Genomic DNA, 26952 nt, shown 5'->3' with positions numbered 1-26952 from the left:
ATGGTCTCCAGCCACTTCTTTGTCTATCTCCTCTCTCGGTGACACTAACTTTTCCTCTCTCTGCTTCCCTTTCCCTTTTTCCTCTTTGACAAATGCAACTGAAGAATATTTTTATTGCTTTCTTGCTGTGTTGAGGGCAGATTTATGCTCTTTTTCTTCAGCTATTTTATATTTATTTGAAGCGAATTGTAAACACCATATTTTGTGTGAGACCCTTGGTTGATTTTTTTTTTTTTTCTTTCCCCTATAGGTCCAGGGTCCTGAGCAGAAAAACGGCTCATCAAATAATAGCTCCCTATCAGGAGTAGAACCTTTGGATAATAGAATTAGTAAGCAACACTGGGCTCATGATGCCTTTCTGTCACCAGGTGGCAGCAAGTACTCCCGTTGAAAGCCATCAAACCTAAGCACAACCCGTATTATATCGCGTAGCCAATTCTAGTGGCCAGAACTTCTCCATAATCTAATTAGTATTCCACAGGGCTTTAAGCTGTTGCTTAGGAGACATTTTCTCCAAAGGAACCAAAGTTCATTCAGATATATGCAGCAATTAGAGAAGAATCTTTGTCAATAACATCTTTTGAATAACCTCATCTTCTGGTTAAAATAGTTTTTTGAAATTATCTTGAATTTTGAAAGACTGTTTTAAAATAGCTCTTACAATTTAGTCTTTGAAAGGCTAAGTTTCCATTGAGAGGTTCTACAAATTTCTTGTCTAAATGTGGAGGAAGTCCCTGAACTGAGCAGATGCTTTGCCTCAATAGAAAGGCCTGGGCTGGCATTCTTGAAGATTCGTGACGTCCACACGGGTAGATGATACTTAGGCTCTTGCATTTGTAGCTCAAATGGTATCATACCCTTTGTGACAATTCGGTGTCTAAAGGCAGAGCTTATATTATGTTGGTGATATATAAGGACACTTGATGAGCAATTTAATTATTTAAGGCAGTGGTTCTCAACCAGCTGTGATTTTGTTTCTTAAGGGACATTTGGCAAAGATGAGAGACATTTTTGGTTGTCGCACTGCGGGGGAAGCTATTGGCATCTAAAGGGCAGAGGCCAGTGATGTTGCTAAACATCCCACAAAGCCCAGGACAGCCCCTGGCTCAACCCCCACACACAACCAAAGAGTTATCTGGACTGAAATGCTGAAAAAACACTTGATTTATGGGAATATAGAGGAAATCAGATATTCAAATCTCAAGTACCAGAACTTTAACTATAGTTACTGTTTTGATGTTAATATGTGCCAACCGTGAAGCGCTATCCTGGTACTAATTCACCTCATTTCCCACAACAATCCCATTTTCTGGTCCCTGTTTTTATGATAAAATTAAGGGTGGGGGAATTTAGAAGACTTGCTCAGGATTCCCCTGCTCAGAGTTGGTTCAAAGCCAGGCAGCCCCCCTTCAGAAACCTCATGTTGAACCCTTACCCCATGCTGCCTTCCAGATACAAACCAGTAAATGAGCTGATGGCCATGTCGTATAACAATGTGCCAACGCAGATATTTGAAGGAAAGCTCCCTCCATGACCATATTATCTACTTCCCTTTGGAGCCGGTCATCATGTAGTCCGTGTGCACATCTGGGCTTTTTGGTTTTGGTCACTGATGTGAGAATAGAGACTGTGCATAGCCAAACAGGGAATGTGCTGAATAAAGTCTCTTCACTGGATAAGTGAAAGACTGATGGATGGATAGAAACTGGCCAGCCCACCTCTAAACAGCATGGCTTCCTCTAATGGCCCTTTAAAATGATCTTGGCTGCTTGGTTACATGGCCTGAGCTACGTGGACACCCATGTTTGCAAACCTTCTTGATTGAGAACCCAACCAAGACTTGAAGTGTTCATAGGGCCACCCCCCCGCACACTGCCCAGCCACGAGGATGTGATTTTCCATATTTGCCCTTTGACCAGGTAAGTTCAGGCCAACCAATCAGTGCCAGATGCCTGCCCTAGTCATTCCCAGGCACCAGAAGATGTGGAAAAACACAATGGCTGAACCAGAGGGGTTAGGCTGAAATATTTGTGTGTATATGTTGCGGGGGAGGCTTGTGGGAAGGTGGAAAGAGGGCAGTCTGGAAAGGAGAAAGCTGCAGAAAAAAGCAGCAGGAATGAAGCATTATGGTTTGCTTGCTATCTAAGGAACTAAAAGATCTGGGCTTTCTTTAAAAGCCAAGGACAGCTTGGTACCTGAGAAGCGCTGGGCCTGGGGTGGCTTATATCTCAACTAAGGCAGAATGTCAGCTCCAGCATAAGATAGAAGACCCACTAGAAAAGTTATCTTGTCTGACTTGCTCACCATGATATCCCCTGCACCTATAACTGTATTGAATGCATTGAATAAGGCTGAAACTAGGGTGATCTGAGGAAAGGTGCTGATGTCCTCACTGTTTAAGGGACCTTGAGTCTCACGAAGAGAGCCAGCTTGCATACGGATTAAGGTGATGAGACAGTTGGATTCAAAGTTTCAACACTTCTTGTAAATGCTGGACTCTTAGCCTTGACCTGGTGACCTCTTGATTTTTATATGACCCCGCTGGTCACTAGATGGTCTATGGGTAAAAGAACAAGGAGGGCAGACATTTCTGTGGTCATAGTCCTGCCCCTGCTCTGGCCTTCCTGCCAAGTTGTGGTAGGACATCAAAAGTGACCGTGTGAGCAGAAGGCCGGGTGTGAGGGTGTGGATTCTCTCTTTCCTCCCTGCACACCACTTCTGCTCTACCCTGCTTTCCTCTTCCCTTTTCTAGAGGTACCTAAAGGTAAACTGATTGGAAGTTCACCTCTAAATACCAGCCTGTATTTAATGTTTACCTAATATGCGTATGTTCATAAATAGCAAAACTGAGCTGGCTGTAAAGATCATTCAGAATACTAAATAAAAAAAATTTTTTTTTAGATCAGTATATGGAAAGTCAAAGAGGGAAAAGAACCTAGGGCTCGGTGGAACTCATGTCATTGGACTTCTGATAGTTGCTGCTTCTACTGCTGTGATTTAAGGGACTGTCACGGGAAGGAGAAGGGTGGCAGCAGCGAGCTATAGAATTTGTCACAAGATTGACCCTTGCAGGTCTTGTCCTAGTGCGAAATGTTCTAGTGCATCATGCAAGAGGAGCGCTTGGACTTGCCAAACCTACATTACAAAATGTGTAAGTGAGAAATTCTGTTCCCCAGAAGCAGAGGCAGATTCTAGACTCTAAGCCTGGTGCCCTATTTACTGTCTCTACTCAGCCTTATGCAAAATATGGTTGTTATTCCTACTACCACTGCCCTCACGTAGGGAAATCCTTTTACAAAGATTTGTTATTCAAGTGAGATAGGGATATATCTGGTTTTGCATATTTTGATTAAAAAACTGTTGTTTCATGCAGTTGAAAAGGTTAAAAATACATTATAAATTTCTAAAATACATTTTCTCTAAAAATTCCTTTTATTGATAGTCTTGGATCACCCCTACCTTTGTAGCCCTAGAATTGGTAGAAGAATCAGCTCCATACATTTTAAAGACTTCCTCAATTGGGATACTGTTCTGTTAAAACAAACAAACATACAAATAAAAGAAACAATAGCACCAACAAATGCATTATCATATCATTTTTTTTTACATTACAAAACAAAGTAATTATACCTCTGGTATGTCTAGTATCATGCCTGGATAGCATGGACATTAATAAATAAATTCTGAACAAATGGATAAGTCAGAGTCTCTAGTATCTAATTATGTATGTCTTTCATTCTGGTTTTTTTTTTTTTTTGCCTTTTATTTTATTTTTATTTTTAAAGGTTTTATTTATTTATTTGACAGACAGAGACACAGCGAGAGAGGGAACTCAGCAGAGGGAGTCGGAGAGGGAGAGGGAGAGGCAGGCCTAGCAGAGAGCCCGATGTCGAGTTTGATCCCAGGACCCTGCGATCATGACCTGAGCCGAAGGCAAGCGCTTAACGACTGAGCCACCCAGGCACCCGTTTTTTGCCTTTTAAGTAAATGTGTTCACAATACCATATAGAAGTCAAAGACTTTTTATTATATCTTAAAAACTGAAACATTTAATATTAGTAAATGCTAAGCATTTTAAAAGATCAGTTGAAAAATAAAATAAATATGCATTAATGTAAAAATGCACATAATAAATATAAAATCTCCATATATTCAAATAGTGTTCTTTTCCTTACCATTAGGATTCCAGCATAAGATGATAAAATCATTGCTTCTCTTTCTTTCCGGTTTGGATATATAGGTCTGTCATGAAATGGCATTTTCCTAAGGGGGAATACCAATAGATAACAGTAGAAGGTTTACTTTTGTTCTTTTTGACACCTGGTAAGCTTATGACAATAATAATAATAACCCATCATTAATCTCCAGTGGGCCATGTGTTATGCACTTGTTTACAAACCCGAGGTGTTTAGTCTGACATCGGTAAAGTACATACTTTGGATTCTGAATCTTGCAACAATGGGGATGACTTTGCCTTCCTCTATCCTTCTTTTCCCAGCTCTGGAACATTGACCACTATGGCGGACAGTCATGGTTTTGCAAACTTGTATCTTCCTCCCCTTCTTGTGTAGAGCTCTCCCTTCCTGCTGGGGGGAACTGCTTCACCCACTGTAAGCTCATCTGCTCCTAAGGGAAGCCAAGAACCCCCCTAGATTCCAAGGGTAGAAAACACAGAGTGGACTAAGTTAGTCAGAGTACTCTATTCCCCCCACCCTCCACCTCTGGACAAGTTAGGGGCCCAGGCACAATGAAGACACAATTCTACGATTTTTTTTTTTCTTAATTTATTCTCCTTTGGACTCAGTATTGTGATAAAATGGGTTAAAATCAAGAATAATGTCCATCATTATGTGGATCAGTTGGTTAAGCATCTGACTGCTGATTTCAGCTCAGATCAGGATCTCAGGGTCCTGAGATAGAGTCCTGAGACTGAGCCTTGCATCAGGCTCTGTGCTGAGTGTGGAGTCTGCTTGGGATTCTCTCTCTCTCTCTCTCCCCTTTTGCCCTTCTTACCACACTCATGCATGCTCTCTCTCGCAAAAAAAAAAAAAAAAAAAAAATCCACACAGAGTAAATAGTCCAGAAGTAAATCCTGATGACATGATTTGAGTTTTGAATCAAGCCATGCCTAACATAGACCTACCCCTGGACTTTTCAAATAAAGTTAATAAATCCCTACTCCCCTCCCATTTGGGGGTGTGTTTAAGTCTGTTCAAGCTGGATTTTCTGCTTATTACAACTAAACCTTAATTGATACAGCTATCCGGGACAGAGTATGTGTTCTAAGGAGATGGAACAGAAGAAGGAACTGGCCTCTGAGATGAAGCTATTAAATCCTGGCCTCATTAATTCCTTATTCTTACCAACTGAGTGAGTCTGCCCAGCAGATAATCCCGGAAAGGATTCGAACAGCTATAGGTCAAATAGCTCAGCTCAGGGATATTTCTATTTAAATGTTTAAGAAATTGTGTTTGATAGTTCTTTGAAAACGACTGCAGCCATTGAACATTTAAAAAAATCATGGCACATGCACAATAAAGCACTAACATATTTAAGATACAACATTATGTGTGAGAAAGATCATTGGACAGAAACCAATCGGCAGAGACACAAACTCTGTGAACAGGTCTATGTTGACAGCTGTGAGGTTTCTTCAGGTGCCTCGCTGGTGAGGGATACTCATCCTGCAGTGTTTCAAATCAGAGTGCCTCCGGTGGAAGATGCCAGACAGAAGCTTTCTCTATTGCTACTCATAGTCATACATTAAGAAAAAGAAGAAGAAAAAACCATTTCAACTCACACTTTTTCCCATTCGAGCCAAGTTAAGTCTTCTGAGTGATCCAGCCATTGCAAAGCGACATTGATGGCCAAATCATAGTGTGCCTGGAAGCAGGAAGCAGAGACAGAAGGGGAGGGGCTTAGACGTTGGCCGGAGCACCCCCTGGACCCAATGACAATGGCATTGCTAAGCTTAGTCTACTCTTTTGTCATGTCCACTGTGTGAGGATCATCCACTATGTCCAGTAACCCAACCCTCAGACAGATTATTGAGAGATCTTCACTCATTAAGTTTTCCTCTCACTAGGGCCAGTTTTGGTTCCTGGTGACAGGAAAAGAAAGGATTGATTCTTGGAAAGAAACTAGGAATCAGGGCAGTATGTGGGTGGCTCAGGAGGTTAAGTGTCTGCCTTTGGGTCAGATCATGATCCCAGGGTCTTGGGATGGAGCCCCATGTCTTGCTCCCTGCTCAGTGGGGAGTCTACTTCTCCTTCTCACTTTGTCCCCTCCCCCCATTCATTCTCTCTCTCTCTCAAATAAATAAAATCTTAAAAAAAAAAAAAAAAACAAACCTAGGAGTCAGGGAATCTAGATTAAAATCTAGATATTGCCAACAATTCACAGTATAACTTTGGATAGGAAACTGATGTTCTCAGGGCCTCAGAAATGAAGGTGAGGGAAGAGGGCCACAGAGAATGATTTTCAATTCTGTGAGCAGAAAGTCAGGAATGTGCTTCCAGGAGCACAGGGGAGTCAGGGGGAGATTGGGAGGCTTTTGAGGGGAGCTCCTGTTGGAGCTGGGGCTTGGAGGACAGGACGAGGAGAATTTCTATAGATGGAGAAGGATGTCCTGGGTGGAGGGGCCAGCGTGACTAAAGGACTGGAGGTAGACCCAAATGAGTGGCTTGCCGAGAGTCTTGTATACGGTAAAAGCTGAGGACCAATTCGAATGTTCATTCCTATCCTACTGACCATCTTTCTGGTAAGTTCTAAGCATATTTACCTTGTCCTTGGCAAAATCCCTTCTCTCCTATCTATCCCCACCTCCAGAAAAGGGAAGGTTAGTTTTGTCTTGTAGGTTTTAGAAGGGTTCTAAGGTGCTAACATTTTCTGTACAACGTACAGTTGACCCTTGAACACCCAGGGGCTAGAAGCACCGACGCCTGCAACCTAAAATCCTTTTATAACTTTTGACTCTCCCAAAACTTAACTACTAACAGCCTGCTGTTCACTAGGAGCCTTACCCATAACATAAACTGTTGATTAATACATAATGTATATGTTTTATATATATATATATATATATATATATATATATATATATATGTATATATATATATAGCATTCTTAAAATAAAGTAAGCTAGAGAAAAGAAACCATTATTAAAGAAATAATAAGAGAAAATACATTTATAGTACTGTACTGTATTTATAAAAAAAATTCCACATATAAGTGGACCCATACAGTCCAAATCCATGTTTTCAAGGGTCAACTGTACTTATTTCTTTCAATGACTAAACCAAACTAGAGTGTGAACAACAACAAAAAGAACTGTGGTCAGTGGTTGAAACCTAATCCAAAGGTTGGATCCTGGACCAGCAGCCTTGGCATCACCTGTTTGCTCATCACAAGTGCAAATTCCAGCCCCATCCCTACCTCCCAAATCAAATAAGACCTCATTAAAGCTTGAGAAGCACGTATTTAATTGATTTAGTTTCTCCATTTAACACGTGAAGGGAGAAGCACTTGAGAATCCCAAGGCTGAACTCCCAAGGCTGAGCTCCAGGGAGGTCAGACAGGGAGAGGGGGAGGGGCAGGGAGCGAACCCTCCTCCTAGTGCAAGAGGAGTAAACAGGTAAGCATAAAAAAGCTGAGGGTTTCCTCATTTCTTTTGAATTAGATCTTTACATTTCTTCCTTAATGTCCGTGAAGTGAACTTCCATTACCTAACATAAATCTGAGTTTCAACGTGAATAATGATGAGGGATTTTAAGATAATTCAATTCTGTGGTTTTCTCCATGAATGCAAATGGTAAACAAACAAACAAACAAACAAAAAACAAAAGAAAACATTTATTATAGTAGAGAACTACAGAAGTCATTTTGTCAAAAAAAATTTAACATCATGTATCTAACATGTAACCTTGCACTCTAAGAGAGAAAGAGCAAATAGCAGAAGTCTCATGACTTTTATTTTCTCATTCCTTTTGCTTTCAGTGTAATGAGCTGCGAAGACTATGTGGAGGGCCGTAGGCTAAGAAGATGAGGAAGAGACCTTCTGGGAGGATCGAGATTAGCCTTGTTCATGATCTACATCAGATCCTTGGTCCGTCCCCTGAACACAAAGAACACGGATGTGACTTGCATGGGCATGCCTTTCTTTACCATATCATCTAGAAAGGTGAGTTGCCTTCTTCCTTTTGGGTCAAATTCATTTTCCCGAAGTCTGATGCCAATATAATCTCCCCTTAAAAGCAAGAGAGCAGCATTGAACCATTGGGAATGAGAGGGGATCTCCATTTGCAGAAGAGCCTTCTTCCCAGTCCCTCCCTCCTCCACCAAAATACAAAGTCACTGGTGGTTCTGGTAGCTCAACAGATACTCATTTTTATTTCAATAGCAATCCTGCAATGGTATAGGTTTAAAACATCTAACCATTATGAACTTCAATCATGTTTATCTAAAAATAAATACTCACGTGGTCGGTACAGAATTGATAGGAAAGGGGGGGGCATGACACGTCCCACACTCAGAAAAGATTTTGCAAAAAAACAAAAGGATTGAGACCCACTGTTTAAAACAAAGATTCCTTTGCTGCCCATGTTAAACTCAGGCAGAATGACCAAAGTTGAAAAATTCCAGCTATATGATATTCTGTACGGATGTATTCTCTTACCCTAAGGCCTGCCCACCCCCTGTTAGAATGCAAATACCCTGAGGAGGAGTTATGCAAAAAAAACATACCAGGAAGTCCACTTTAGTGTGTCCTGTGCAATCCTTTCCTAGCGGCCCTGGCAGGAGAATAGACAGGGGGCTACCCCAGGGGGAAGTCAGGAAGAGGAAGAGGGATCCGATGAAGAAAAAAGGATTCTGGGTCCCCAGAGTCCATCTGTACAGATCACCCCTTGGACAAAAGGCTGGTTCTGTTTTCAAGGTCTTTACCATGCACTTTGGGCAAGCCATTGCCAGGGTGGAGGGTCTGGGGGATGGGGGAGTCAGTTTGTATCTATTTCCCAAAAGCTCTTCTGAGTCATTAAACTAAAATCAATAAAAATTCTCAGGTTTTGCTTTCTAATCCCAAGATACTCTATTTAAAGTAGCTTAAATGTATTCTTTGGATATAAAATAATTCCAATTCTATGTGGAGGAATTGACATTTACTGATAACATTTTTTAAAACTATTATATCAGCCTCCAAACACATACATGTAAATATGTGTAAAGTCACACATGTTTTATTCCAGCATTTCTTAAGGACTTAGCAAAAAATAATTATCATAGTAGGCAGAAAAAATATATTTGATGGGAACTGTGAGAAGGTTTTTGATAAAAAGGACATTGTTGTGCCTGTAATGTATAAGAAATAGTCTTTCCCCTGCTTTTTTATGTGCTCTGTGATTTTCACCAACCTCTTAAAAAAGTACCAAGTCACAGAAAAGCTACCACAAGGGCACCTGGGTGGCTCAGTGGGTTAAGGCCTCTGCCTTCAGCTCAGGTCATGATCTCAGGGTCCTGGGATCGAGCCCCGCATCGGGCTCTCTGCTCAGCGGGGAGCCTGCTTCCTCCTCTCTCCCTGCCTGTCTCTCTGCCTACTTGTAATCTCTGTCTATTAAATAAATAAATAAAATCTTTAAAAAAAAGAAAGAAAGAAAACTACCACAGGAGAAAAAATTTTTTTCCAGGGGAAAACTTGACATATCTTTTGTTTTTTGTTTTTTATTTTTTTATTTTTTTAAAATTTCAGATGTCAAGAAAAAGGAGACGAATTATTTAGTCAGTAAGACTGACAATAATAGAGGCAGAGGCTGCAGTTGAAATGCTGGGCCCCTGGGTACTGTCTGCAGAAATCTCTGCTGTATCTTTTTACCAGCAGGGCCCTTTTAAAGGCATATCCTGACCGGTACAGGCAGCCGGCTGGGCTGGGGACTCAGCTGTTCGGCTCTAGAATGGGGATGCCTCCGAAATGCATGATCCTGGCAGAAACATCCTCCCAAGACAGTCAGCATCCTCTTTGCTCCACATGTGAGGCCTCTCAGGCAGGAGGCAGAGGCTACATCTTCTGGCTTTCTCCTACAGCGCAGGAATAGATTCTTCCTCAGATTTTTACCCACCCCCATCTCTGGCCAATATCCAGACTATCGATGACCTGAAACCCACCAAAGGCCAAGTGTAATAAACAAAAGTTTATTCTCAATCATACTTACAGGAGCTTTTTAATTTCCTTCTTTAGGAGCTTTCTCTCCATGATTAAAGTCTTGTCCAGCTGAGCAGGTATCTGTAGCTTACACTGCACCTGATATCCTCGGGGAAGACCCAGCCTCTCTGAGCCTATAAGCTACAGCAGCAAATCAGAGAGAATTTGAGTTAGGGATGCTATCACTCCAAATACCAGTCATGGAGTCCCAGGTTCTGGAAGGGATTCGGGAGTGTGCAGAGCTCAGACCTCTTATCTAGCAGGTGAGACCAGGTGAGAATTAAACCAGCTGGGGGAGGGGTGGGAAGGTAGTGCGCTGTACCTTGAGTTTGTCTGACGCCCCTTATTCTTTCCAAGTTTCCTAACTTGCAATAAATTAGCAAGTCAAACAGTCATGGCTCATGTAAGCGAGACTATTAGGACAGAAGCATCCCAATATGCTGTGATCTGAGTATGTGAGTTCTGTGTGCATTCAATAGTGACTCCCAGTGAATCTACCTTGGCACAATGGCTCATAATGGAATTTTCTGTAGAACCCATGTACAACTTCCTGGGGCCAGAAGGTTCTGGAAAGAACATGTCACCATGGAAAATTCAATTCGTACCCCCACATTGAACCAGAAATTGGAATTTAGGTAATGGGGTCAAAAGGGGTTTGAATCACAAAAAGGAGTTTATGAAAAAAAAAATAATCGCTTTTCAACAGGGTGCCCAGTAAGGGTATAAGTACGTTATCAACTATGTCTGCAATGTTTTCTTCCTGAAACAAGAACAAAAGCAAATTGTAATGGTTGATTTTATATGTCAACTTGGCTAGGGCACTGTGCCCAAAGATTTGGTCAAAAATTATGCCGGGTGTTTCTGTGAAGGTGTTTTTTGGATGAGATTGACATTTAAATCGGTGAACTTTGAGTAGGGCATATCACCCCTTTTATGTGGGTGGGCTTCATCCAATTACTTGAGGGCTTGAATAGAAGAAAGATCGACTTTTCCCAAGCAAGAAGGAATTCTGCCAGGAGAACCCCATCCTGAGTCTCCAGCCTGCCAGCTTACCCCTTCCAATTTTTGGACAGGCCAAGGCACTGCAATCTTGCGAGCCAATTCCTTAAACTAAATCTCTTTCTGTGCATGTATACACATATATACATATATTTGCTGTTTCTCTGAAGAACCCCAATACACAAATATAAAACAATTAAAATTTGTTGACTCTGGGAACATAAATCCACACATGTTCATTATATTACCTTCTGTACTTTTGAAATTGTGCATGTGTTCTTAAATCACTACTGTAAATATGGTTGGGATAAATAAAACTTCAGAAACTTTTGAAAAAAATTGCAGTCTATAAACATTAAGCTTTACATGATTCAACTCACCAACAAGAAGCAGAGAGAAAACAGGTGTCATTAATTTAAGTGAATTCTTCACCAGACTCATTTCCTTATTTTGGACCATTCATGCTGCTTCTACATCTGCTTCAGTCGTGGATGGGATGTGGAACAGATGAAGATGGGGGGTGCAAAGTAAGGGCATTCCAAGGGAAATGCATGAACTACAAAGCCAGTAATATAGCTCTCTATGGGAGAGTCCATTGGGTGAAAGTACTACAAGCCACAGAGGGGACCTATAACCTCGAAGAAAAAGCACTGGACTGGGGAGGCCAGATGCTGAGATGTGGTGTCCACTCCACCACCAACTGACTGGTGTGGCTGTGGCCACATCTCTTGGCTCTTCTGCATCCCAGTTTTGGGTGTTTTCTGAAAAATGATGAGCGTGGCTCACGTCGTCAAGAACACCCTAGCACTTGAAACTTCCTAAAGGCTAGCACTGTGATTCTTCTACTTTACTAACTTAGAAAAGCATTTGTTGGTAGAACATTTGTCTTCTCTCAATTCCTTAATAAGGGGGTGGTTTGGCTCCCTTAACTTTGATGTCCTTATAAAAAGCAAAAAACTTAGCATTTGCTTTAACCCATGCTTGCTCGTAATTCTGAGCCAACCCTTTGATTTTCAGACTTGCAAAGAATAAAATATGCGTCTCTTGGCCACCGTGACAGTTTCTTCTTAGACCACCCTCCCTGGCCACCATTCAATGTAGCGTAATATAACAAAGGTGGAAATCTTAAAAATATGATCATGTCCCACCCTCAGGAGGCCCAAAGACCCAGTAAGCCTATCCACCAGCTGAGTCACCTTGGATAAGCGAATTTGTCTCTCTGTGATTTTGTGTTTTCTCTTCTGTAAAACAGTCATTGCATGATTGGAGAGGTCCTTTCTCACAGTAGAGTTCAGTGACCTATATGCACTGAGGAGCTCTGCCTGGTTGAAAGGGGGCCATTTGCACAGACGATTTAGTTTAAATGTGAATTCAGCCAGTCCCTCTTCTTTTCTGTCTCTAGAGCTTTAACAACAACAACAACAAAAAAACCAAACCAAACCAAACCAAACAAAACAAAAAACCAAGACTTCAGCTGGAAATACACACAAACGAGCTAATGGAAAGATGTCAGCTGTCTCAGGCATTAGCAGTTTCATAGAAACCAACCCCCCAGAAGTCACAGCCTTGCTCTATAAGCACATCATGCCCTGAATATCTGCACACTCCATGCAGATCCCCTCTGTACTCCGACCTCTATGATACAGGACTCTCAGATGGTGTTCTATTAGGTGCCCAGCTCTTAACAAATTTCCCTTTCAGAATCTCTCACCAACCGGAGACCGATTCCGGAGCTTTTCTTCTCTCCCTGCTTCTGGAGGCGTGCTGGAGCACCTAACGTCATGGGCTTGGGCTGGTGCTTGCCAGACATCAGGAAAGCACAGGCTTTTTTTTTTTTTTTTGGTTGCTAGGAAACAGTGACTGAATGAAAATAATTTGTTTTTACCCAGCCTGCTCTCCCCTGCCGTCCTGCAGGGGAAAGAATGTCATATATTTAGGGCAGGATTGTGATACTGACCTGGAGGTCACGTATCTTTTTACCTAAGAAGGCTTTGGTTTCCCACCTAAATGATTAATCAGAAAGCTGAGAGGATGCAAGAAGTCCCCCTCCCCCAGGGCTTTTTTTTAAAATAGCACTTGGAGTCAACTGACTGAGCAGGGATTGCTGGGGAAGCCAGGGTACCTGTGGCTCCTTGCACACTTAGGATGCCCGGAAGCACTCCGATGAGTCTACCTGCTGACACGGAGCATGCGCGTCCTGAAGAACCATTCCTTTGATGCACAGCATCACCATTTCCCCCCTGCTAAGTGGTCTCCCTGCTCACACACTTGCCTCCTCATCCTAAATCTTTCTCCCCTGCTTAAATCTTACTCCTGGTTTCCCACTGCTCTTCGAAGACAGAAACTCGTCGTGACCTGTCTGTGCGTGAACTCGACGGCCCGGACAGAGCCGAGTTTATTCCTGTTCATGGATGTCTGGGCCTCCGCATCACTTCCACTCCTTTCCCCTGACCAAGGTTTTTGGTCTCTCAGGTGTTCCAGGGGTGACAGTAAAAACTCCAGATTTGGATTTTTATAGACTAGTTGTTCCCTCCACTTGAAATGATATTATATCCAGGTGTTTCCAGGTTTTGCGAGACTAAAGTTTATACCATTTGAATTTTATGCAAAAAGATGCAGGATTGTGAATACAGAACTGAGTGTTTTTTAGAACCATCAATCACAAAGAGCTGGCAAATGCCACACATTAAAAACACAGGGGAAAAAAATCACGGTATTATCTTTATTATTGACTGAAATAGCCTAAAATTCTTTTTCTTACATACTTTTTGATGACTTCTTAATATGACCAAGATTTTTTAATATTATTTTCTATTGAGAGATTAGAAAGATAATTCAGTCTTTCCTCAAGTGTGGTTCTTTACAATTATTTTAAAATCTGAATAAAATGTTAAAATAAATGGAAGTTGTTTTTTAGGCTAGTGGCTCCCTATTAGTGATGCTGGCTCTCTGATGTTTGCCACAATTTCCTGGGCCCTGGAGATGCTCCTTGCCCAAGGGACAACCCTGGAGAACTTTAGCCTTGACCTTCCCAGGCCTGTTCACCCCTGCCTCCCTTCCTCATCTCCCTCCCACCCCAGCTGAAGCTGCTGCAGCTGGTCGGACTCAGACAAGACTATTAACTCCAGTGCTCTCCTCCCCAGCTTCAGTCCTTGGAGACCCAGGGAGAGTCAGGTGCTCAATGGACCAGCAGGGGCTGCTGGTTGCCAACACCCAACATTGGTGAAGGAAATGCTAACAGTGTGCCTACCCTGTCCCAAAGCCACGGCAGCCACCAGGGCGTGGAGTGTGACCCCCAGGCTGTGACCATGCTGCCTCTTCCTGCTTCCCCCGTAAAGAACTCGTCCAGCCTTTGAAGATGCCAAGAAAGTGAGGAGCCCTTTACCGCAGCTGCTTTAGCCTTGGAAGAAAACTCACCTCTTCTTATACTGATGGTCAAAACGTTAAATTGAAACAAAACAACACAACAGCCAAAAGTACTTTTATGCCACGGCGAGAAATTCTCAGTTCTCACAGCATATCCCGGAGGCAGATGTGAACATAACATCCATGTTTTATACATAAGGAAACCAATGGATGAAAAGGGGAGTAATTTGAGGGAAAAAAATCCACTTTATCAAGTCTGACTCCTCAGGCAATGCATCTTTGCCAGATGTTTTTGTTTGTCTATTTGTTTGTTTGTTTTTAAGTAGACTCCATGCTTCACATGGAGCCCACCGTGGGACCTGAACCCACAACCCTGAGATAGAGACCCAAGCTGAGATCAAGAGTCGGATGCTCAACCGACTGAGCCACCTAGGCGCCCCTTCCCCAGACTTGTTGATGTATTCTTTAAACTTCCTAAGATTCTTATAATATTCAGGATATTTCCATATAATATACTGGCTTGACATTGTGGAACATTTCCACAGAATGTAGATAAGAATTTTTCATCTTCATCAAATCTTGCATTTACACTAAAAAGTAACATTACTACATAGTAGTAGCATTACTAGTCTACTACTAGTAAGACAATGGAGTGGCAACTATGTGATTTTGGTTAAGTTACTCAATTTCTGTACTTTATTTCCCTTTCTGTAAAGTGCAATGAAAATCTACCTCGTAGGTTTCCAAACATTAGAAATATCATGTATCTATTTGGCATGGAACACCATAGGTCCTTTACAGAATGGTTGTAATTACTAGTACAGCTTTTGTACCCTATTCGATTGTATATATTCATCTTTTGTTCTTTGAAAGTATTCTCTTAGTGGGTTTATATTGAATCTCCTTATTTAGATGGCAAGCTTCTAAAGTGCAAACATTATGTTTTCTATTCTTGTGTTCCCCAAATGAGATGCATAGAAATGCTTTGCACCTATTATGCATTCACTAAATATTGTCTGACATGGGGAAATTTTTGTTGTCCTGAATATAATGTGAACTCTGAACACATTTAGCAGATAAAATCTTTGCTCTCTCGTTTGTAGTCATGTTCTTGCCCTTATTGGCTGAACCAGGGGGTGAGGGCATTGTCAGCAGGGGTTTACAAGATGGCAGTGTTTTTAGCATTTGCACTTGGCGGTGGGGGGGAGGAGAAACCATCATGTGCGTATAAATAATGTACAGTAAGCCAGCATATGTGAGCACAGAGTTTTCACATTAAAAAAAAAGAGATTTAATAATCTTCCCTGTGAACATAAGAGACTGACTTTACTCGCCTTGGGATTTAGACATGTCTGAGCATATCTAGGCAAGTCAGGGGGATCATGGGTTACAGAATTGTACCAAAATTCTGTTTGCATCAGTGGTTCTCAACATCCGCTATACTTTAGATTCACCGAGGAGCTTTTAAAACTCCCCAGATCAATTAACTCAGAATCTCTAGGGGTAAGACTCAGGCAACCGTATTCTTCAAATTTCCCCAGGGGTTCCAATATGCAGATGAGACTGAGAATTACTGACATGTGTAAGACAGAAGAACAGCCTAGGGTTTGTTCCATTATTGCAGTTATAATAGCCTTTAGTTTGAGGAAAAGTTATCTTCACTTCCCCAAAAAGACATGAGGAAGAGATGGACCACTTTCCCCTCTTGGTCAGGGTCACACTAAGATACGACGCCCAACACTATGACAATCCACTTATTACCAGTCTGAAGATGAAGCTAGTAAACGGATGAAGGCAGAGCCAAAGAACTTCCGGCTATGGGTTTTTATGTCTTGAAGTTCTTATTTTTAAAATAATCCTTATTTTTAAAACCAGTTGTGGTTAGAGATTAAGAGTAATTTTAGCAAAAGACATCCTAAGGGATATACTTTTCCTAAATTTAACCCCAAACTCATGCCAGAATCCTTAATAGAAGGGACTACATTAGAAGAGCGAATGAAAATGAAAAGCATCATTTTCTTTTGTGATCACCATGGGACAGTGGGAGCACAAGTTGGCAGCAGCCATGCTACCACAGCTTCCGCCAGGATGGAAGTAATATCAGCATGAGAGCGAAACTGGAGGCAGCCTTAATTTCAGACATCAGCACTTGGCCATTAGGCATCAGTAGCTTTGATGCAGATGTTTGTAGGGATGGAATCCTTTTCTTCTATCCTCTTAGGTTATGTACCTGAGGCCTGTGACTTAAACTGACAAAAGGCAGATTAACAGGAGAAAAGGCATAGCAATTTTAATTGATGTTAATATTTTTATGTGCATGGAGGCTTCACAGGAAAGTGAAAACCCAAAATGATTATTCAGGGGCTTATATACAATTTCAACAAAGGATAATAAATTGCAGAGAAGTAACCGGACAAAGGGAAGCATGTTTGGGCTTCCAGGGATAATAAATTATAGGAAACATATGGGAGAAAATAATGGTGGATAATGGTTATTTAGTCAAGTTTGTTTGTGCAGACACATCTTGGTGTTATCTCTGTCTTAATAACAGTTGTTCTCTTCTTCTTGGTATGGGAGAGAAGGGCACCTTCAGATGGGAAATTTATGCCCTACCTTTAGGCAGATGGAGGGCAGCGAATTCTTCTTGTGTCTGATTTATCTCAATGGCCTTTACATCAAAATAACCCTTACGCCAAAGTTGTATCTTTTGGGGTGCCATATTCCGATTCCCTTCACCTTGACAGCTGCTTTTGAGTGCAGCAGTGATATTCTTCGGTGGGTACAAGCTGCCGTCCATCTTTCCTTGGGGCCATTTTATACTTAGCAGCAGGGGACATTATATAGGACATTTGGCTTCATGCAACAGAAACAGAATCCTTATCTGTCAACTTCAAACAGGTATCTTATTTCTAGATCATCATGGATCTATACCTTTTCTCCTATCATTAGCTTGTGAACATCACATTTTTATTACACTTTGATTCAAATATTCCTGGTATTAAATTTCAACATTTAAAATATACTACTGTTTGTATAAACCTATTTTGACATTTTTCTTATTATAGTACAAGCCTTTAAAGATGGAAATGTTCTACTCTGTGACCGCTCTCATAAAGGATACAAAACCCAATAGGACAAGGACCCTGCCTTCAAGTAACAAACAGTGAATAAGTGACAGGTAATGTAGAAGCCTTAATTTTTTTTTCCAAACCATGTTTTGGAAGCATGGTGGGGATTGGGCTCACCCAGAGCTCTTATTTCGTGATTTATCATCACGAAATAGTGCCTTTGTAGCAGTATTTCTTAAAACAACAAACAACTTAGAAATTAATCTACTATTCTGATAAGAAGGAATAAAAATCATGCCTCAATTTACACTTGCTTTCTTATCTTAGAAAATGTTTTACTTTAAAAATAAAAGGAGAGGGGTGCCTAGGTGGCTCAGTCAGTTAAGTATCTGCCTTCGGCTCAGGTCATGATCCCAAGGTCCTGGGTTCGAGCCCCGAATCAAGCTCCTTGCTCAGCGGGGAGCCTGCTTCTCCCCCTGCCTGCTGCTCCCCTGCCTGCTGCTCTCCCACTCTCTGACTAATAAATAAAATCTTTAAAAAATAAAATAAATAATAAATAAAAGGAGAATCTGAACTTAACTTCAAGAACTTACTGTAAGCATTGGGGAAAAAAAAAAGTTAACGTGTTTTGGTAAACTGAACTATTTCCCACCCTCCTTAGATATTTGTAACATTGAAGTAAGAAGATTTGTACTACTCTCCCCAAATAAAATCAGAAAATAGTACAGAAGCTGCTTCTGTCAAAGAACACATCTCACCTCCTCCTCCCTTCTGTCACCAGCTCCTTGTTTCCCCGGTAGCTGGGAATCACCGAGCTCATGAAGAGTTGGAGAGGGAACCCTTCACTGGCTCCACCGGAAAGTTAGTGAGATTCGTCTCGGAATCATGGAGCCCGGCAGAAACCCTTTCAATTTTTCTTTCTTATGTCAGATCCCCCGTTACCTGTCCTGTCAGTTTCCTCCCCCTTCCTGCTCAGGACCTTGTTTTTAACTGTCAGCTGTACACGGACCAGATAGGAGATTTCAGAAATGGAGGAGGACTTCTGGAGATGAGAGAGAGAGAGAGAGAGAGAGAGAGAGAGAGAGAACGAGCGGGGAGAGCAGCAGGCAGAGACAGAGGGAGAAGCAGACTCCCCGCTGAGCAGAGAGCCCGTCTTGGGACTGGATCCCAAGACCTCAGGATCCTAACCTGAGCTGAAGGCAGACACTTAATGGCCTGAGCCTCCCAGGCGCCCCTGGACTTGGTTTTTAAAAGTAGCCCGGGTTTCGTCAGTCCCATCAGGCTGACTCAGAGTTTATAATAGACTTTCAGTTGTAATAATGAGCAGTGTTCATAGACTGGTTCTTTGCTAGAGTTGAGGAAACCCTAGTTTCCCATGAACCCCTCCCGCAAAGCTCAGAAAGTTCCTTTGGGGTAGTTTTATTCGACCGCACCTGCAGTCCCCTGTTTCCCTGGGCACTGCCAACATTTCACCTTCACCTCCCTCAACCGATGTGACTTGAGATTCAGGTCACTCTCGGCCTCTTAGGACTGAGTGGTAGTCTCAACCCCCTTTCATGGGTGACACCCATCCTGCAGTCATCTCTCAGGAATGGAGAGACCACCCCACACATGCCCAGGTTCATTCCTCCTAATGGCTTATCATGCATTACTGTCTGCTGCTCTTGGTGACTCCGACTGTGAGGATTTTTATTTTGTTGGTAGGTTCATGTTTCAAACAGCCTTCTTCAAGACTTTGTTAAAAATCCCTGTGTTTGAGAGCAGTCCAAGAACTCCCTGGGATTATACGTGTATGTATTCACAGATGACCCCTCTCCTTTGGGATGGTTCTGCAGAATCCTTAAACTAAGCTTGAGGATTTTTACTTGGTCTGTCATATGAATTCCTTCTGGGAGTCTCTTCCACTCCTGAAGTAATTAGATCCCAGGATCCTGGGTGAATATCCTCAGGAAATCCTGGATTTGTGTGAATTTGCTACAGGTACGTGATTTAGATATTCTCTCTGAGATCCCGTTTTTATAGAGAAGGTCTATGTAGGGAAGTAAATAAGATTTGGGGAGGATAGTCAAAGTAGTTAACTTAATCATTTTTTTAAACTTTTTATTTATTTTTATTTAATTCACATATAGTGTACTATTAGCTCAGGGGTAGAATTTAGTGATTCATCAGTTGCATGTAACATCCAGTTCTGCTTCTATCGAGTGACCAGCATGTGTCACTATCGAGTGACCTCCTTCTGCCCATCTCCAAGTTACCCCATTCCTTCCAACCATGTCTCAGTTTGTTCCTTATAGTTAAGAGTCTCTTATGATTCGCCTCCCTATTTTTATCTAATTTTTATTTTCCTTCTCTTCCCCAATATTCATCTGTTTTGTTCCTTAAATTCCACACATGACTGAAATCGTATGGTGTTTGTCTTTCTCTGACTTATTTCACTGACATAATACCCTGTAGTTCCATCCATGTTGCAAATGGCAAGAGTTCCTTCTTTTTGATGGCATTTTGTTTTTATACCACGTCTTCTTTATCCATGCATCTGTCAATGGACATTTGGTCTCTTTCCAGAATTTGGCTGTTGTTGATAATGCTGCTATAAACTTTGGGGTGCAAATGCCCCTTTGAATCAGTATTTTTGTATCCTTTGGATAAATAACCTGGTAGTACAATTGCTGGGTCATAGGATTGTTCTATTTTTAACTTTCTGAGGAAACTGCATACTGTTTTCCAGAGTTAACTTAATTATTGTTACCTTTCTTTTTAAAGGCAATTAGTTAAAATGATTCAAGTAGTGGTCAAATTCACTCTTGCTGAAAACTCTAATGATATAGAGAGATATTGAGTCCCATGTTTCCGCCTCTTTAATTTCCCCAGCTAACTTTTTTCTCTAATCATAAGCATTCTGAGTATTTCAGCATGTGTCACTGAAGACATTATATTATATCTTTGCCTACATAGGTAAATATAGAAACAGTTGTGACATTTGTTTCTTTTAGTATAATGGGATTTTAGTGATATTCTGTGTAGTTTCCCCACCCCCCCTTAAAAACTTCTTAGGAAGCTCTCCTTGCTGGGGTGCCTGGGTGGTTTGGTTGTTAGTGTCAGCTGTTGGCTCAGGTCATGGTCCAGGGTCCTGGGACTGAGTCCCACATTGGGCTCCTTGCTCAGTGGGGAGCCTGCTTCTCCCTCTGCCTGCTCCTCCTCCTGCTTGTGCTCTCTTTCTCTGACAAACAAATAAATAAAATCTTAAAAAAAAAAAACAAAAAAGAAAGCTCTCCTTACTGAGACGCATACATCTACCTCATTCCTTTTAACTGCTATGCCTGTTCCATACTATTACATCATAATACACTCAACTGTTCCTCTCGAAAGAGACATTTGGTGGTTTCTGATTGTTTGCTATGGTAAGAAATTCTACAGCAGCATTGTTACAAAATATGTACAAAAATATGTATTTAACTTTGTGAATAAGCATGTCCTTAAGATAGATTTCTTGCAGTGGGTTTGCTGAATCAAGGGATAGGTACATTTCACTATTGATAGAAACTGTTAGAATGGCTGTCTCCATTTCCCCTTCCTCTGACACTGAGTGCAGAGTCTGACAACCAGCTGATTCTTTTGGTGCAATTGGGGAATCACCAGGATTTTGCACCAACAGCCAAGGAGTGATTTTGGCAGATATTTCAGAGTACACTGGACTCTTGGGCTATTGAAAGCAGTCTTTCAACATCTCGGTTGCAGATTCTGATTCAGGAGATGAAACAGGCTTTGTGCACTCGTGGTTTCTGAAAAAAGCATTTCCTTTCTTGTCTGTGAGGTCTCTTTCATAACGCTGTGTTTTATTAATACTACTTGCACGGCACGCTTTCCAGCCTCAGCAGTAGTTTGTGTTCTGCCCGTAGTGTGGTTTCGGCAGTTAGTGGGTCAGTTGTAAATATCTGACCTGGATTGTAGGGGGAAAAGCCTTACCCTCTTCATTAAAGACTCAGGCAGGGGAAACTGAAACCATTTTTTTAATCCTAGAAGTTGTTCCCTTTGGCTTTCCCACAGCTTACATAGGAGAGACATGACCAACTGCTAGTTCACCTCCAGTGAACAGCGACATTCCTGATGCGTCTTTGAGGAATGAGCCTGTATTCTGTGGCTGCTAAGACCCTCTAGGTCTGCTGTCGTCTCTTGTCCCTGGAATAACCCGACTCTCAATTCCCCAGGACCTGCCATCTTTCTTGAGCTGAGGAATTAAAATGCTATAGTCTTTATGACACTCTATGTATTGCACTTTATGGTAATACATTTTCCACAGTGTGAAAAGCTGTGCAAAATGAACTCACACCCACCATGTTAGGCGGAGTGGAGTGGTGATGGGGAGGAAGGAGATGGCTGTAAAAATAGGGAGTTTGGAGATACTTTAGACTTGGGAGTATTAGGGGAAGGCATCAAAAGCCACAGTCTAGCAAATTTAGCAGAGCATTTGTGGAGAGCTTGCTAGTTGCAATATATGCTTATTTCTAAACCCCGTGATGACCCGATGAAGGAATGCCATTTCCTCATCTTAAGATGCGATACTGAGGCTCAAAGAGGCTATAGACACGCTCAGAGCCTCATGACTAATAAGTGATCGTGCAAGATTCAACCCTCATTTGTCTTATTTCAAAATCCTGGTGGTTCTCACGATAATGCAGTTTCTACCAGTTTATTGCGATACACAATAAATAAATTTTTTTTAGTGTATCTCAAATATTCTATCTGGGTATATTTTACTAAAAAGTTATTCATCATTTATCTGAAATTCAAATTTAACTGGACCTCCTGTATTTTCATGTGCTAAATCTGGCAACCCTAGGCTCCCGAACCTATTCAGAGCCAAGAGAAGGGATGGGGGATGGGAAAGGACAGGACTCTCTCCCTTCTCTCCATGTTTCCTTTCTCACCCCCCTTTTTCTCACCTCCTTAAATTTCTTCCCCTGTTTTTCGCAAGATAGCATGACCCATACCTCATGATATTCTTGCCTACCCTCTAGATTTTGATTATAGTTTCTAGGAAGAACCTGGCTATTGCCTTAAATCAACTGGCCTCGTGAGGTCGCTATGAAGCCTCTCTCATTTCCACTTTGGACAGCAAAGCCAAAGGTGGCTAATCTCTGTTTTAGATAATGCAGGAGATACATTCTTTAGGATTAAAGTTGTCCGATTTTAGCTTGATACAAAAACTATTCTGAAGAAAAGATATGCAAGAAACACGGGGTAATTCTGCCCAAGGATGATTAGCTCTATTTGATCTCCCTGGGTTGTAAATCAAGCAATCTCTACAACCATGTGACAATCACTGTTTGTGGCTCCCTGCAGGATTCGGCGGTAACATCCTATCCTTGAAAAGAGAATAAAGGCACTAAAAGAGAAATACATGGAAATGGTGCTTCTTACAAAGCGTGACAATGTCTGTGGACACCAAGCTGTATGCCACTGGTACACCATCAAGACTGGGACAGTTTAAAATGATGGCTCTGGGTGTCTAGAAGTGGTGATGTCACAGACTCATGTGGTCAAGCCAGGGACGTATATGGTGGTCGGCGGGGGCGGGGGTGTGTGTGTTGCAAAACCAGATTGTTATTGAAGTTTTCTGTTGAGCATTAACCTCAGCATTGAAGAAACCCTTGTGATTTCCTGGCCAGGTTTGCTTCTGGCCATTCTGAGCCTGGGAGCTGCCAAGGTCTAGGAGGGTACAGGCACTCTGTGTCTACTCGCTATGCCTAGGGGTGATCGGGAGTGTTGGCTGCAGCTCCAACTGGCACAGTGAGTGGAGGACTGGTTGTCCAACCACCTTGCCAGTACTTAGGGCCAAACTTAGAAAAACTCGTGAAACAGGAATTTGGTTTTTGGCACCACCTCCCTCTTGTGCCACACCTCTTTCCTGTGACCCAGGGTAGCTGTCACATCTCAATTTCCTGACTTCCAGGCAGTGATCTGGGTGAGAGCTTGTCCTAGAAGGCATTGGTGTTTTGCCATTTATAGGGAACTTCTGGAAGCCCCAGCACCCTAGCAATGCATAGGGAGGCTTTCTTAACAGAAGAATTTTAGACACCATGACACCATGATTGGCAACCTCCATGTCATCCTTCAGAGGTGGAACTCAGAGTCACCTCTGCTGATACTGACCATGACAGTCCAGGCCCTGGTGGCTGGAACATCACTGTGCTTCCCACAAAGACATGTCTTTTTTTTTTTTTACCTCATCTCAATATTCCTGCTGGAGTTGGCAATAAACTACCCACCAATATAAATGGTAGTAGGGTCTTTAATAACATCACCTTAGATGTGCTTCAAGAATTCCAAAGGTACTGGGGCGCAAGGTTGGCTCAGTGGGTTAAGCCTCTGTCTTTGGCTCAGGTCATGATCCCAGGGTCCTGGGATCGAGCCCCACATCAGGCTCTCTGCTCAGCAGGGAGCCTGCTTCTTCCCTCTCTCTCTGCCTGCCTCTCTGCCTACTTGTGATCTCTCTCTCTGTGTCAAATAAATAAATAAAATATTTTAAAAAAAAATTCCAAAGGGACTTAAAAGAAATTTGGCGTTCCATTTCAGAAGTGTGGTGTCAAACAGCACACTTTATTTTGGGGGGTCTGTACTTCTCTGCAGCCTGAAAAACTACCGGTAGAGTAGTTTTTCACTCTTTCCTGAGTTATTATACATGTAGACTGATAAATGCACTTTGGCGTAAGGAGCTATTACTGAATCAACATGAAAAATGATTTGCCAGTCTTGTGGCAACTGATGAATCATAGCAAGATATTTGGAGTTTTTACTACATTCTTTCTTTTTAAAAAGATCTTATTTGTTTATTAATTTGAGAGAGAGAATGAGCGAGTGGGGGAAGAGGCAGAAGGAAAGGGAGAGGCAGAGAATCTCAAGCAGATTGTGCACTGAGCATGCAACGCAATGAGGGGCTCGATCTCTAGACCCCGAGATTATACCTGAGCTGAAACCAAGAGTCAGACACCTTATTGACTGAGCCACCCCAGGCACCCCTGCATTTATGATCTTATTTTCTAATTATAGTATTAATGAGCATTAGTTGGAACAGTGTAGAAATTACAGAAAAGGTATAGCAAAGAAAACATTCTTCCCTTTAAAACCTCTTTCTTTGGAAGGAGAAGGACATGGTCCAAATGCCTTCCATGCCTGTATACTCAATCTACTTAATGTCACAGAACAGACAAAGGACAAAGTGGAATATGTAAGGGCCAGAAAAATAGGGAGTCTTATTATTTTTTTAATGGAGTAAATTTTGACCAAAAAATGCTTTTCTTTTATCATCTGAATATAGGAAAATGTATTTGACACTTGACATCTCTGAAAAGATAAAGTTTAGACCTTAAGATTGGCCATGAGGTTACTTTGACTCCTACTCTACAAAAAGGATTGTTTTCATCAAACTCCAAACCTCGGCACTGATAACAGAAAACCTCAGCCCACAGCAATCTCTATCCTCTGGGAGCATCTGGGTGACATAGTCCGTTAACTACCTGTCTCTTGATTTTAGTTCAGGTCATGATCTGAGGGTCATGAAATTGAGCCTGGCATCAGGCTCCTTGCTGGGTGTGGAGCCTGCATATGATTCTCTCTCTCAGGGTACCTAGGAGGCTCAGTCAGTTGAGTAGGTCTGACTCTTGGTTTCTGCTCAGGTCATGATCTCAGGGTCCTGGGATTGGGCTCTGTGTGGAGTCTTTCCATGCTCAACATGGAGTCTGCTTGTCTCTCTCCCTCTGCTCCTCCTCTTTCTTTCCCTCTTTCATAAATAAATAAAATCTTAAAAAAAAAAAAAAAGATTCATTCTCTCCCTCTCTCTCTGCCCCTCTCCACACCTCTCTCCCTCTCTCTTAAAAAAGAAAGAGTCTAGAACCCTTGGAGGTATGAGTTTAAGAAATGAAGTTGGGAATAAATTCTGAATAATTTTCCAAATTATTACCCTGGAAATGCTACAGAAGATTTATCAACAGGCTCCAAAGGAAGTTCTACAAAAATTTGCCTACCTATGTGTGTTGTGACAGCCCTGTCTGAATAATATGGCACTGTCTCAAAAGAGACTATTTAAAGAGACTCATCACAATATAGTCTTTCAGGTATTTTTGTTTTTAATGACATGGCTTTGGTTTTAGCGTAAAGCTGCCTTATTCTTTTAATTTTTTTTTTTTTTTACTTAAAACATGCCAGAAATGCTGTCTTACTAAATGCCAAATTCTTTTACATATTGGGGTTGGCTTCTTGGCTTTCTTCGTAAATCTGTTGAAGCTTCCCAGAGTATCTGATCTGAAATAGCCCCCACACCCACTCCCTGCTTCATTTTATCAAAGACTTGTGGTGACTGGTTTTTCATATTTGGTTCCCCTGTAGAATATGTGCTTCATGAGAAGGGGACCCTATCCATCTTGTTTCTTGCTGTTTCTCTAGGGCTTGGCACAGAATAGTTTCTTAAAAGATCCTTTTAAAATAATGGATGAAAAAATGAATGAATCTCTTCTTACACATCTTTTATTGACTATTTAATAATTGTTAATGAATGCTACTTTTTTTTTATTCTTTTACCAAATTTTTCCTGATGGTTCTTGCATGTTTTCCTTCCCAGCAGACTTTAATTGCTTTTCCAAATTTTGTATCCAATCTCATTTGGTTTTTGATTAAAAAATGCATTCCACTTTTAAATTTGTGAATGCTTGGAACATTTGTAATATTGGCTTACCATGTGCAAATATGCTACATCTTTTCATTTATTAAAAAGTATCTTCTTTTATGTGCTATGCCTAAGAAAAATGAGTTCCCACTTTTTATGGTAAAATGAGAGGCACCAAAATCACTTGCAAGAATTTTAATCTATAAGAAACAAATAAATTTAAGCTTGGAAATCTGGAGTTGTAGGTGCTAATTCCAATTGTACCCCAGGTTGTGTGGTTTTGGAATGTGGCCAAAGGATAACCAAAGTTCAAACTACCTAGTCCACTATCAGGGGCTGGGCTGGAATGGAGGGTGAGGAGGAGCATCTGCAATGGTTGGATAAGTTCTAGGTAATCATTATCTTCTTCAAGAATAGATGAAATATTACCTACATGTCTACAGTGCCTCTTCAGCTATTTTTAAATCTGAGAAGTTCTGGAAGCTGAAAGTGTTTTTAGTCATCGAATCTGAACTGACATGAGGCTATAGTTTTTAATCTGTCCCCTAATGAGAAGATTCACGTTTGGTTGTAAGAATATGGGGACCTGTTCTGGACCCTTTTACAGGTGGTTTGTCATAACAAACCTTGTGATATTTCTAACACCTGAAATCTGACTCAAGATT

General features: G+C 41.5%; 1 protein-coding gene across 2 annotated transcripts in view; it reads right to left on the bottom strand.

Moving 5' to 3' along the window:
• The window catches only part of C3H2orf80 (chromosome 3 C2orf80 homolog), a 46860-nt gene that overhangs the window by 11507 nt on the left and 8401 nt on the right, over window positions 1-26952 (bottom strand). Inside the window, exons 1-6 of one of the 2 annotated variants that reach the window (XM_059168225.1) lie at window positions 12907-13748; window positions 10203-10333; window positions 8164-8245; window positions 5801-5883; window positions 4176-4263; window positions 3460-3531 (exon numbers count right to left, since the gene is read on the bottom strand). In XM_059168225.1, coding sequence (XP_059024208.1) covers window positions 3460-3531; window positions 4176-4263; window positions 5801-5883; window positions 8164-8245; window positions 10203-10243 — 366 coding nt within the window. In that variant the 5' untranslated portion in view covers window positions 10244-10333; window positions 12907-13748. Of the gene's footprint in view, window positions 1-3459; window positions 3532-4175; window positions 4264-5800; window positions 5884-8163; window positions 8246-10202; window positions 10334-12906; window positions 13749-26952 lie in introns of those variants that run through there. The other variant, XM_059168226.1, reaches the window with a different exon arrangement.

Source organism: Mustela lutreola, chromosome 3 (genome assembly GCF_030435805.1).
Source record: "Mustela lutreola isolate mMusLut2 chromosome 3, mMusLut2.pri, whole genome shotgun sequence".
NCBI lineage: Eukaryota > Metazoa > Chordata > Mammalia > Carnivora > Mustelidae > Mustela > Mustela lutreola.
The sequence above is the reverse complement of the archived record's forward strand: the minus strand, read 5'-3'. Positions and strand labels throughout refer to the sequence as shown.